At 45.4% G+C, this 13,447-nt stretch overlaps 1 protein-coding gene across 4 annotated transcripts in view; it reads left to right on the forward strand.

Moving 5' to 3' along the window:
* The window catches only part of SMC1A (structural maintenance of chromosomes 1A), a 48,091-nt gene that overhangs the window by 920 nt on the left and 33,724 nt on the right, over positions 1-13,447 (forward strand). For 3 of the 4 annotated variants that reach the window (XR_005526156.1, XM_039220987.1, XM_039220985.1), the window contains exons 2-15: positions 3,992-4,180; positions 4,294-4,406; positions 5,389-5,592; positions 5,686-5,924; positions 6,560-6,818; positions 6,901-7,041; positions 7,737-7,819; positions 7,974-8,181; positions 9,154-9,339; positions 9,432-9,611; positions 9,712-9,858; positions 9,958-10,095; positions 10,885-11,001; positions 11,108-11,214. Coding sequence is in view for 2 of the 4 variants with exons in the window: in XM_039220987.1 (XP_039076918.1) it covers positions 3,992-4,180; positions 4,294-4,406; positions 5,389-5,592; positions 5,686-5,924; positions 6,560-6,818; positions 6,901-7,041; positions 7,737-7,819; positions 7,974-8,181; positions 9,154-9,339; positions 9,432-9,611; positions 9,712-9,858; positions 9,958-10,095; positions 10,885-11,001; positions 11,108-11,214 (2,311 nt within the window). In the remaining 2 variants the exon portion in view is untranslated. The remainder of the gene's footprint in view (positions 1-3,991; positions 4,181-4,293; positions 4,407-5,388; positions 5,593-5,685; positions 5,925-6,559; positions 6,819-6,900; positions 7,042-7,736; positions 7,820-7,973; positions 8,182-9,153; positions 9,340-9,431; positions 9,612-9,711; positions 9,859-9,957; positions 10,096-10,884; positions 11,002-11,107; positions 11,215-13,447) is intronic. The other variant, XR_005526157.1, reaches the window with a different exon arrangement.

Consider the following 13,447-nt stretch of genomic DNA (forward strand, 5'->3'; position numbering starts at 1 on the left):
TAGGGGACTTGCATTCAAGAGGGGAAAGACAATAATAAAGAAGGAGAAAACAAGACAGTTTTTGGCTGTGATACATGCTGTGTAGGAAATTAGGTTGATGGGATACAGTGATTTGGGTTTTGGCTTTGGAAGAGTGGTCAGTAAATACCGGATTGTGTATTTGAAAGTTGCCGAAAGAATAGATCTTAAAAGTTCTCATCACAAGAGAAAAGTCGTTTATGTAAGGTGATGGATGTTAACTAAACTTACTGTGGTAATCATTTCTTGATATGGACGGATACGGAATCATGTTGTACACCTGAAACTAATACAGTGTTATATGTCAGTTATATCTCAACAAAACTGGGGAAGAGGGGGCAAACGGTGGCTAGGTAACACCTCTCTTTCATATCTTAACTCCTCATTTCTAAATGATACACCATGGATTCCTCCCATCTACCCCCATAGGCAGTCTGTTTGGAATCCTGATGTGTTCCTCCACCCCAGAGATGTTCTAGCTAAATCATTTCCTAGCACCAGGGGCTTTCTTTGCAGACATAGATCAAATTCATGACCTTCCCTGGAGTTTTGCCAGTATGTGGTGCTCTTTGTAGAGCGCAGTTTCTCAACAGCGGTATTGTTGACATTTCTAGCAAGATAATTCTTTGCTGTGAGGTAGGTCCTGTGGATTGTAGGATGTTTAGCAGCTCCCTTGGCTTTTTCCCACTAGATGATAGCACCCCCACCCCCTAGATGTGACAACCAAAAATGTCTCCAGACATTGCCTGTGTCCACCTGAAAGGTGGGGCAAATCAATCCCCGCCTCCCCCAACCTCACTTGAGAACCACTATCTTTTTTTTTTTTTTTTAAATGTTTTATTTATTTCTAGGAGAGAGAGAGAGAGAGAGCGTGAGCAGGGGAGGGTCACAGAGAGAGGGAGTCACAGAATCCGAAACAGGCTCCAGGCTCTGAGCTGACAGTCAGCACAGAGCCCGACGCGGGGCTCTAACCCACGAACCGTGAGATCATGACCTAAGCGAAAGTCGGACGCTTAACCGACTAAGCCACCCAGGCGCCCCGAGAACCACTATCTTAAGAGGATTAATGCTTGCGGTTCCACTGCAGTTTCTTAGGATTTTGGAGTGGTGGCCCCTGTGTAAAGAGCCAGGATGCACCTTTTGGCATTCACTCCCCGCAGCGTGGGTAGATCTGTATACACAGCTGTTCCAAAAAGACCCCTTTGGCGTGGACCCTGCCCCCACCCCCCAATTCTTCAGTGCCCACCTCCACCAGCCATTCCTTGACACTGAAGAAGAATTACTCTTCTGTGGCACACAGTAGACGCTTGGCACATGTTAATGTTTACTTTCTTCTGTCTTGTATTTATGGTATGTGTTTTTGTCTTTTCGTTACTGGTTTATCAGTGCCCCAAAGAAGATATTCCTGAAAATATTTTATCAGTGTTCAGCTCATAATGCATGTTATAAAAATGTCTACAATGTTGAATGATTGCTAATAGGGTGGGCTTTGGTTGTGAGACTTTCTTACCATCTCTGGAGAGCATGGGAGAAGCCCAAAGGTTGGAAGTGGGTGCCTAAAAGTCTGACCCCTGATCTGAATGGTGTGCTAGCCCTGCTCTGAGGAGGGAGACAGAACTAATTGTCCAGACCTGTGTTAGGATAGGAGTGCCATTTATTGAGCACCATTGTGTGTCAGGTACTTTATTTATTGAGACCTTTTACATTTAATTCCTCAAAATGACCCTACCAGGGAGATACCATTATCTTGGTTTCATAGATGGGAAGACTGAGGCACAGTTATGATCACTTGCATACTAATTGATTCTCAGAGCAAGGGTCAGAACCTGTACTGTTGTACTTCAAAGCCTGTGCCCCTGCCACTCCAACAGAGAACTGTGTGCGAAGCATTATTTTAGAAGCTTTACCTCTAAAGGTTTATTTAGATTTTCAAGGTGAGGGAATGGAAGGTCAGCTAAGAATTAGTGAAACTGAGAACCTGGTCTATTGGACTAGAACCTGAGCTCTTTTTTTTATGTTTTATTTATTTTTGAGAGAGAGAGAGAGAGAGAGAGAGCGCACGCGTGTGAGCAGGGGAGGGTCAGAGAGAGAGGGAGACATAGAATTCGAAGACAGGCTCCAGGCTCTTAGCTAGCTGTCAGCACAGAGCCCGATGTGGGGCTCGAACCCACGAATGTGATATCGTGACCTGAGCCGAAGTTGGACACTTAACCGACTGAGCCACCCAGGCTCCTCTAGAGCCTGAGCTCTTAATCATGGTGTTGTACTGCTTCTGTGGAAGGAACTGGGCTATCATTTTTATAGCTGAGTAGAAAGGTGTGGGAAATCAGGTCTTCCATTCAAGGTCATATAACATGTTGGAGCATAATCCTGAGATAGAATTTATAGAGATTAAAGTGTTCCCCTACTCCCAACTCCAGTCTAAATTAAGAAAATTTTTTTCCTGAGTCTAAAACAAAGTAACAATTGTGACTCCACTATTGAAAAGGTAACCACTCTTAATGTTAAGAAATCTTAATTATTTGAACAGTTGATACATGCACACAGTATAAAATTCAAAAAATCCCAAAGGATAGGCAGTAAAAAGATTCCCTTCCCTGACCTGTTAACCTATTTTCCTTCCGGGAAGTGACCAATGGTTACACTGTTTACATTTTCATGTATTTTTTTCTATGCTTTTGCCTCTCCCCAAGTTTTATTATGAAAATATTCAAACCTACATGTGTGTTTTGCTTAATTATTGGAAACTAAGTTGCAGACTTCATGACATTTCACCTCTAGGGTTTCAGCATTCGATTCCTAAAATCATCATTCTCTTGTATCACCAGTAGACTGTGATCACATCTGGGAAAATTAATTTCCTTGTTATCATCAGTTATCTAGTTCATATTCAAGCTTCCCTAATTGTTCCCCAGAATGTCGGTTTGGTTTTGGCTTTGGTTGTTTTGGGTTTTTTTGTTTGTTTGGTTTTTTGAAGGGAAACTAGAATCCGGTCAAAGCTCGTGCACTGCCTTTGCTTATTTCTCAGTAATCGCTTGTGTTCTGGAGGGGTTCTCCACACGTTTCTTTTTAGACATTGACTTTTTGAAAAGATCAGGCCAATTGTCTTGGAGAGTATCCCACATTCTGTTGTTGTCTTAAGGTTTCTTCATAGTGTCATTTACTGTGTTCCTCTGCTGTATTTTCTGTAAACTGGAAGGTAGGTCTAAAAGCTTGTTCAGATTCAGGTTAAATATATTTGGCAAGATACTTCATAGATGATGCTGTCTGCATCATATTGTATCAGAATAGGAATATGCTTTTTAAAAAACTATAGTAAGATAAACATAGCAAAATTTGTCATCTTAATGATTTTTTAAGTGTACAGTTCAGCCGTGTTAAGTATCTTCACATTGTACAACTGACCTCCTGAACTTTTTCATCTTGCAAAACTGAAACTGTACGCAAGAAACAGCAACTCCTCATTATCACCTTCTCTCAGCTCTTATTATTTGTTTTAACTTTTAAACTTGGTTGAGATTGACGATTTTTAAAAATTTTTTTTTCAATGTTTATTTATTTTTGAGGGAGTGAGAGAGACAGAGTGCGAGTAGGGGAGGGGCAGAGAGAGGGGGAAACAGAATCTGAAGCAGGTCCCAGGCTCTGAGCTGTAGAGCCTGATGTGGGACTCGAACCCATGAACCGTGAGATCATGACCTGAGCTGAAGTCAGATGCTTAACTGACTGAGCCCCTATATTTTCTATATCTGCTTATTTTTTCTATTGTGGGCATTTCCCTGTGTCATTAAAGGTTGTAGAACAATCCATTATGTGAGTATACTGTTTTGTTTCCTTAGATGGGACTCTAGTCTTTAACTGCTGTAGGTAATAACTACAAAGGGACTGTTTTTCTAAGCCCTTGAACCAGGGCTTTGGTGGGGCAGAGCAGTGTTTCCTGACTTCCCCTCCTCTGCTTTGTCCCGTACTCCCTTAGGTAAGTCAAATCTCATGGATGCGATCAGCTTTGTTTTGGGTGAGAAAACCAGCAACCTGCGAGTAAAGACCCTGAGAGACCTGATCCATGGAGCTCCTGTGGGCAAGCCAGCTGCCAATCGGGCCTTTGTCAGCATGGTCTACTCTGAGGAGGGTGCCGAGGACCGCACCTTTGCCCGTGTCATTGTTGGTGGGTGAGGCTGGCCAGAAGGCTCTCCTTGGGTCCTGGGAGGTGACTGTAGACTAGTTGGCTGGGATAGGATGGATGTCTGATCTTCAGCTAACTCATGCACTGTCTTGTAGGGGGTTCCTCTGAGTACAAGATCAACAACAAAGTGGTTCAGCTACATGAGTACAGTGAGGAATTAGAGAAGTTGGGCATTCTCATCAAAGCTCGTAACTTCCTCGTCTTCCAGGTGAGCATTTTTAACAATTATTGGCTGTCTACTCTTTGCTGACCCTTGTCCCATTCTCACTGGGCCTGCTTCATCTTGAGCTTAATCTCTCCCCTGAATTGATGTAGCAGCTTCTTCACTGGGCTTACAAGACTCCACTCTGGCCCCTTCCAGTTCATCCTGTAGGCTAGGTTCATCTTACAAGGACACAAATCTGTTTCTTTCCTTTTCCTCCTTAAAGCCTTTCAGTGATTGCTCATTGTCTTATGGTGGTTCTCAAATTATAGTCTCTGGATGAGCATCAACTGGGGACATGCTAGAAATGCACCTTCTCTGGTCCCATCCCAGACCAAAAGATGTAGAGACTATGGGGTGGGGACCAGAACTGGGTGTTTTACCAAGCTCTCCAGGTTATTATGCATGCTAAATTTTGAGAACCATTGCTTTGGCATAAACTCCAAACTCCTGGCATTCAGGAAACATCATCCTTTGGTTCTTGCCTGCCTCACTAGCCCCTCACCTGTCAGTACTTTTCCCTTCCAACCCTGCATTCCAGCTCATTTAAACCGTTTCTAATTCCCCAAATTCACTTGCTTTCTTTGGCCTGTAGGACTTTGCATATTAATTGTCCTTTACATGAAATGACCTTCTCTCTTAACTTTCTTGGCTAGTTCTTCCGCATCTTTCAAACTCAACTTAGATGTCACTTTTGGGAAGTTTTCCTGGATAGACATGCCTACCAGTCTCCCACCCCCAAGCTCCACTTAGTCCTTTTTCTCTCTGTTGCTTCTGTCACTGCACGTAACACGTGGTGTTGTCTTTGCTTTTGTCTCTTTTGGTATATGTGCACCTCAAGAGGCAGGGAACGCGTCCTCAAGGCCCAGTGTGAAATGTGGCATCTAGTGTGGGGAGAGGGTCAGGACCTTTTTCTGAATGGGTGAAATGGTAGAAGGAACTGAGCTGGCTAGGCTCTAAATGGAGAGAGTGTTTTGATCTTTACTAGGGTGCTGTGGAATCTATTGCCATGAAGAACCCCAAAGAGAGAACAGCTCTATTTGAAGAGATCAGTCGCTCTGGGGAGCTGGCCCAGGAGTATGACAAGCGAAAGAAGGAAATGGTGAAGGCTGAAGAGGACACACAGTTTAATTACCATCGCAAAAAAAATATTGCGGCTGAACGCAAGGAGGCCAAACAAGAGAAAGAAGAGGTAGGTGGCTAGGCCACCTCTGGGCTATGAGGGGCCAGGGTCGAGCCAGTGCCTTACTGATGCATGCCTGCCTCCATGCTCCTGTTTGCACAGGCTGACCGCTACCAGCGCCTGAAGGATGAGGTGGTGCGAGCTCAGGTGCAGCTGCAGCTCTTTAAGCTTTATCACAATGAAGTGGAAATTGAGAAGCTCAATAAGGAACTAGCCTCTAAGAACAAGGAGATCGAGAAGGACAAGAAGCGTATGGACAAAGTAGAGGATGAACTGAAGGAGAAGAAGAAGGAGCTGGGCAAAATGATGCGGGAGCAGCAGCAGATTGAGAAGGAGATCAAGTAAGAGGCAGGCCTGGGCCTGTAACCTGTGGGAAACCGAAAGGTTGTGCTGTTTCCTAGGGCTCCTCTGGTCCTAGAATCCAATGGTTGTCCTAGTTTGTCTTCCTCTTCACTTGCTTTGGCCAGAACCAGGCACATTTCTTGACTTCATTTTAGACAAATAGAGCATTTGAGTACTCATAAAAGAGAGAACTTGAAAGGGGTGGGGACCTTGCTAAGTGAAAGGAAGCGATGAGAGGCCCGGCTACTAGGGTGGCTGGGAATGCCTTCCTGGGAGAGGAAAACGGGTGCTAGAAGTTTAAAGGACATGAAATGGTTAGATCAGATGGGGGACAACTCCATGAACACGGCATTCTTGGGAGCTGTTAATGAGGGGCCTGGCCTGGCTAGGGCTGATGTAGGAGTGGCAGCTTTACCTTACGGAGTGGCTGGAACGCCAGGCTGAAGCTGTCAGTTCCAGGGAGTAATCAGACTGCCTCTTTTCTGAGGATCTGGGGGGTTTCAGGCCCTCATTCTTTAAGCAATTCCCTGTGGCTGGCTGGGATGTTAGGCCCCCCTTTGGGTAAAAAGCTGGGGAACCCTCCTTTCTACCACAGTGCTAACTGATTTACCCACCACCCCCCATCTGGCAAAAGGGAGAAGGACTCAGAGCTGAACCAGAAGCGGCCTCAGTACATCAAAGCCAAGGAGAATACCTCCCACAAAATCAAGAAGCTGGAAGCAGCCAAGAAGTCCCTACAGAATGCTCAGAAGCATTACAAGAAGCGTAAAGGTGATATGGATGAGCTGGAAAAGGAGATGCTGTCAGTAGAGAAAGCCCGGCAGGAGTTTGAGGAACGGATGGAAGAGGAGAGTCAGAGTCAGGGCAGAGACTTAACCTTGGAGGAGAATCAGGTAAGCTCTGGGAGGTTGGGGGTGGGGTGGGGGATTGCTGTGCTTCTACAGAGACTGATTTGGTTGGCTGTTCCTAATACAGGTGAAGAAATACCACCGGTTGAAAGAAGAAGCCAGCAAGAGAGCAGCTACTTTGGCCCAGGAGCTGGAGAAGTTCAATCGAGATCAGAAAGCCGACCAGGACCGGCTGGATCTGGAAGAGCGGAAGAAAGTAGAGACAGAGGTGGGCATGGGTTACAAGATTAGGGATAATGGTCCAGGAAAAAAAAAGTGATGATAGTCTTTTTCTTTTTTTTTTTTTTTTTACATTTTTTTAATAATGTTTATTTTTGAGAGGGAGAGAGCGTGAGTGGGGGGGGGGGGGAGGACAGAGAGATCCAAAGCAGGCTCCATGCTGACAGCAGAGAGCCCTATGCTGAGCTCAAACCCATGAACCTCAAGATCATGACCTGAGCCAAAGTCAGACACTTAACTGATGGAGATACCCAGGCGCCCCTTAACAGTAATGACAATAGCTAACAACTAGTGAGCACTTAGTGTGTGCTAAGCACTATATTTTACATATATTCACTCATTTAATTCCTCATTTTCCAAATGAGGAAACTATAGTGCAGAGTTGAAGTAATTTGCCTCAGGTCACATCATTATCAGGTGGCAGAACTGGGATATGTTCTACCCCGGCTGGGTAGAACGCCATGAGAAGGTCCCAGGGCTCTGGGAGGGGCATCAGTTAGCAGAGCCACACTGAGCTCTGTTGTGTGTCTGCTTTTTAGTAGGTCTTCCCCATTAGTGACAGACTGTCCTGGACTGTTGGGCTCTTGGATGAGTGGGAACAAAGCAGGTATAAGCCAGGGCCCCATGGTCTTAGAGTTAACTTGCTCAGCCCCTGGTGATGTTGTATATTTGTCTTTCTTCCAGGCCAAGATCAAGCAAAAGCTGCGGGAGATTGAAGAGAATCAAAAACGGATTGAGAAACTAGAGGAATACATTACCACTAGCAAGTATGTGGCTCTTCAGCCTTTCCTCTTACTTCCAGTCTGTTTTTGTGAACCCTGTCTGTCCTGCCCCTCCCCAGGCAAGATCCCCAGAGTCCCTTCCAGTCAGGAATATTTTCTCATCAGTCAGGGTAACCCGTTACGTTCCCTCACTTTGTAGGCAGTCCCTAGAGGAGCAGAAGAAGTTAGAGGGGGAGCTGACAGAGGAGGTGGAGATGGCCAAGCGGCGTATTGATGAGATCAATAAGGAGCTGAACCAGGTGATGGAGCAGCTAGGTGATGCCCGTATTGATCGCCAGGAGAGCAGCCGCCAACAGCGAAAGGCAGAGATTATGGAAAGCATCAAGCGCTTGTACCCTGGCTCTGTGGTAAGAATGGAAAGGAAACTCCTTTCCTGAGCACCTACTCTCCCACTGGCTGTTAGCAGCCCTGTGAGGATGAGGTTGCTGATCCCTTTTTTACAGCTGGGCAAACAAGGCTCAGAGAGGTTAAATGACTTACCCAAAACAGCAAGCTTATAAGTGGAAGAGCTGTAATCCAAACCCAATTTATTTCTGACTTGGAACCTCCTGTTCTGTCCATCACACCAGTTGCATCTTCTTGAAGGTTTTGTCTTGCTGCTTCCCCTCCTCTGCGGTATGCTGGGAAACTGGAGAGGCCTTTGGAAGGGGGAGGAGACACAGGATAGGATTTAGTCTCATAGGAAGTAACTCTGCAGGCTTCCATATGAGCTCCCATGGTCTGTACCAGCTGGTTCGTTTGCTTGTAGGGATAGTCTAGGCTTTATCAGAGCTCTTGGCCTCTTGAACCAAATCTTGAGTTCCCTGAATATTCTTTTTCTCTCTGCTGTAATTCCTTACCTGGGTTCAACTTAATTTGCTTCCACAGATATTTCCTGATCTCTCCTCTAGACACTCCTGGGGAGTTTATAAGGATGAATTAGGCTCATTCCCTGCCCTTGAAGCTCTTACCCGTTATCTGATAGTTCTTAGGAAACCATGTTTAGCTTAGGGGGCATGGGGGACATGAACTGGAAAAAGATTTATTTTGCTGGGTGCTTGTGCGAATTTGAGGTAAGGTATGTAAGGAATATCTGACATAGTGCCTAGGGCAGCAGTGGTCTGTGAAATGGTGAAACTGAGGTTTAGAAAGATGATTTTGGATTTGGGCATGACTAGAGTGATTGTTGCTTTGGGGACAGAGTAGGCTTTTCCTCCATAGCACGGAAGGTATGTTCCTCATTCAGATTTTAGTCTGCCCCTTTCTGAGCTGGGAATTGGGGTTCCTGAGCCAGTCCCCAAAAGCCTCATGCTTCAGTTTTCTCTTCTGACTTTCCTCAGTATGGCCGCCTCATTGACCTCTGTCAGCCCACACAAAAGAAGTACCAGATTGCTGTGACCAAGGTTTTGGGCAAGAACATGGATGCCATTATTGTGGACTCTGAGAAGACAGGCCGGGACTGTATTCAGTATATCAAGGAACAGCGTGGGGAGCCTGAGACCTTCTTGCCTCTTGACTACCTGGAGGTGAGGCTGGTGGGGATGGGGTCAGGGCAGTGTGAGAGGGCCCCTTCTCCTAGCTCTTCATGTTCTCCCACTTACTGAGCTTCTTGCCATAGGTGAAACCTACAGATGAGAAGCTCCGGGAACTGAAGGGGGCCAAGCTGGTGATTGACGTGATTCGCTATGAGCCACCCCACATCAAAAAGGCCCTACAGTATGCTTGTGGCAATGCCCTCGTATGTGACAATGTGGAGGATGCTCGCCGCATTGCCTTTGGCGGCCACCAGCGTCACAAGGTATGGATTCCCTTGTGCACATTGGAGCTGGACAGGCTTAGTATTGGAGACTCTTCTATTCATTTTCTCCCCCTCCTTCTCTTTTCCCTACTGTGTGTAGACAGTGGCATTGGATGGGACCCTGTTCCAGAAGTCAGGGGTGATTTCTGGTGGGGCCAGTGACTTGAAGGCCAAGGCTCGGCGCTGGGATGAGAAAGCGGTAGATAAGTTGAAAGAGAAGAAGGAGCGGTTGACAGAGGAGCTGAAAGTAAGTCACAGGCATAACTGTCTCCAAGGGTTGGAGTCCTAAGCCCAGGCCGACCACTCCTGTTCTTACCACCCAGCTGTTCTCTCATGTCCACTTCAGGAGCAGATGAAGGCAAAGCGGAAAGAGGCCGAGCTACGTCAGGTACAGTCTCAGGCCCATGGACTGCAGATGCGGCTCAAGTACTCGCAGAGTGACCTAGAACAGACCAAGACAAGACATCTAGCCCTGAATCTGCAGGTGGGGCTTGGTCTTCAGCCTTCTTCTCCAAAGGCCACCCTCGTGTTCCTGGTCAAAGTTTCTTTGGGAGTTGGAATGCATCCCATTTCCCTTTTTCCTCCCAGCCTGCTTCAGGGAACCAAGCATAGCAGGCCGTCAGGGCTTCAGATCTTGACTGTATGGTGGGAGGCAGCTTACTTAACATGTCAGCATCAGTTTTTCATCTATTTGTAAAATGGGAGTTAGAATACCACCTGCTTTATCGCCTTCTTGCAAAGATTGAATGATTGCATGCCTGTTAAGTGCTTAGACTGATTCCTTGCACCCAGTAAGTGCTTAGTAAATGTTAGTTGCTATTATTAGCACCATTCGTTCTAATGTGCTGCTGAGAAAGTGAATTGAAAGTGAGTGCAGACATTTTAGTCCCTGTCAGTGGGGATGCTCTTCTTAGGTGTATTAATGTGTTTGATCACAGGGTGCATTATTTAAAGTGTAGTATGAATATCCTTTTACCTTATTCTAAAATCAAAAAGTCTGAATTCCAAGGACTTTAGATAGTGGAGTGTGGACCTGTAACTGATGTTTACCATGTGCCCAGTCCTATGGATTAAAGCTAGCTGAATAGACACTGGGGAGGAAGCTGTATGATGGTTCAAGTGGGAGATGATGGAACCTTGACTGGGGAATTGTGAGCCATGTTCTCTCAGCATGTGGAGAGCTAGCCCTTCTTGTGCTTGGGCCGGGGTGCTCGGGGTGGCTTTGTTCCTCCAAAGAACTGGTCCCTTTTGCCCTCAACCCTGTTTCCTGCAGGAAAAGTCCAAGCTGGAGAGTGAGCTAGCCAACTTTGGGCCTCGTATTAATGATATCAAGAGGATCATCCAGAGCCGAGAGAGGGAAATGAAAGACTTGAAGGAGAAGATGAACCAGGTTGGTAGGGGATGAACCATGCCAGTGTGTGCGGTGGGGCGGGACTGGGGCTGGCAGCAGCACTTTGACCCAAAGGGCCTCTGCCCTCCCTCGCTTCTCCCCTTAGGTAGAGGATGAGGTGTTTGAAGAGTTTTGTCGGGAGATTGGTGTGCGCAACATCCGAGAGTTTGAGGAAGAGAAGGTGAAGCGGCAGAATGAAATTGCCAAGAAGCGGTAGGTGGAAGTGTGGGGTGCAGGAGGACACACTGGGGTGCCCTTGAGCCCCCAACCTGATATTCTGGGAAGTCACATGCCATCATAAGACACGGAGCAGGTCTTAGAATGATTGGTGTTTATTGTAGGTCAGCTTTAAAGAACAGGGACATCAGGGAGGCAATGAGGCATGGTCTCATGCTTAAGAGTGCCAGCTTTAAATGTGGTTTACCTGGGTTAGAATCCTAGCTCCACAGCTCATTATCTTGGGCAGTGACTTGACCTCTCTGAGCCCCAGTTTTCTTATCTGTAAAGTGGGATAATAATGATGCCTGTTTCATGGCATTTGGTGGAAGGATAGGTGAACTCTCGCTTGTGAAGTATTTATCATAATACTTAGCATCTGCTGAGAGTAATAAACACTAGCTTTTATTATTGTCATTATCCTGATGGGCATTGCAGAGGGGTGGGGATGGAATCAAGTTGGGATAGTAAGAACAAAACAGTTCCTCTTCTCTTCCCGCTTTAGTATATTTGTTCATTCAATAGACGTTTCTTGAGTACCTACGTTGTACCAAGTTGTCATGTGCTAGGTATTGGTGAGGAGATTGGGGTGACACAGATGAACGTGACAATCTCTGAAAGAGGTTGCCCCCTGGACCCTGGGCCTCAGTCTGCAGTTTATGTAGCTCATGGCCCATATAGTAAATATTCATTGCCTTCCTACCCAGGCTCACAGGTTATATAGAATTGAATCAGAGACTGTCCTTGTCCTGAGGGAGTTATGGAATAGTAGGGGAGACAAACAGATCAACAGTTTGAGAACAGTGTCATTGATGCTGTACTTGAGGTACATAGTATATACAGAGGAAATGTTCAAAGAACTGCAAATCAAGAAGAGAGATAAAAACAAGAGACCCAGTAGAACAATGGACAGAGGGTATAGTTAGCATTTCATGGAAAAAGAAGCACGAATGGCTGATAACTACAGATTAATGTTCAGCCTTATTCCTTTTTTTTTTTTATTTTTTATTTTTTTATTGACAATTTACTGAGGATGAAAACTGGGAAAGTTAAGAATACACACAGATAAATAAATACACATACCATTAGCCATCAAAGCAGTGATTTAATCACATGTCATGTAGCTTTTATTTATTTTTTTTTTTTTTACAAATAGTTTATTGTCAAATTAGTTTCTACATAACACTTAGTGCCCATCCCCAAAGTGCCCTCCTTCATGCCCATCCCCCCCTCCCCCCCACATCCATCAGTCCTCAGTTTTTGTCAGCATTCAAGAGTCTCTCATGGTTTGCCTCTCTCCCTTTCCCCCACCATTTCCGCCCTTCTTCTCCCCCTTGGTCCTCTGTCAAGTTCCTCCTAATCCTCCTATACGTGCAAACATATGGTATTTGTCCTTCTCTGCCTGACTTATTTCGCTCAGCATAACACCCTCAAGGTCCATCCATGTTGCTACACATGGCCAGATTTCATTGTTTCTCATTTGTTCAGCCTTATTCCTAATCAGAGAAATGCAAATTAAAACAGTCTTAGCAGTATTTGGTGAAAATAAGTCTGCATAAGCTCTATGACTTAGCAAAGCCACTTCTGGGTATATAGCTCAGAGAGAGTCTTGCCACAGGGCAACAAAGAGACACATTCAGGGTTGTGTCTTGGCATAATTTGTAGTAGTTGGATGTTGGTGGCCACAGAGACGGCCATCACTTGGAGGAAAATAGAAGTTGAATGTGATGAATATATAGACTATATACTATGTAGCAGTTCAAAGCAAGAACTAGATTTATAGGCCCTAACATGGATACATTTATAATTGCATTTGTGTACATTTAAAAGCAAGTATATTTTACAAAGATCTGTATTCTTAAGGCTATATACATATGTATGTATATATACGTATGTCACTTTGGACTGCATGCTCACTGTAGGGAGAGTAATGGGAGTGGGAATCAAAGATTGGGCCAAAGGAGACAAGGGTCTTGCACAGTGAACATAAGTGTGTTACGGACTGTGGGATATAATTACTGCACCAAAAAGGGAGGAAACACAGAAACGTGTAATAGAAGCAGAGAACCTGCTCACAACTGTCAGGAAAGCTTTTCCAGAACAAGGAGCGATGAACTGGATGCCTGTAGAGTGAGTAGGACTTAGCCAGCTGGGCAGCAGACAGAAGGGAGTTCCAGTCAGTGAGAACAGCATGCTTGGAGGTGTGAGAGAGTGTGCCTTGTACTGGAAA

The sequence above is a fragment of the Hyaena hyaena genome, unplaced genomic scaffold (genome assembly GCF_003009895.1).
Source record: "Hyaena hyaena isolate Hyena2069 unplaced genomic scaffold, ASM300989v1 scaffold_932, whole genome shotgun sequence".
NCBI classification, from domain to species: domain Eukaryota; kingdom Metazoa; phylum Chordata; class Mammalia; order Carnivora; family Hyaenidae; genus Hyaena; species Hyaena hyaena.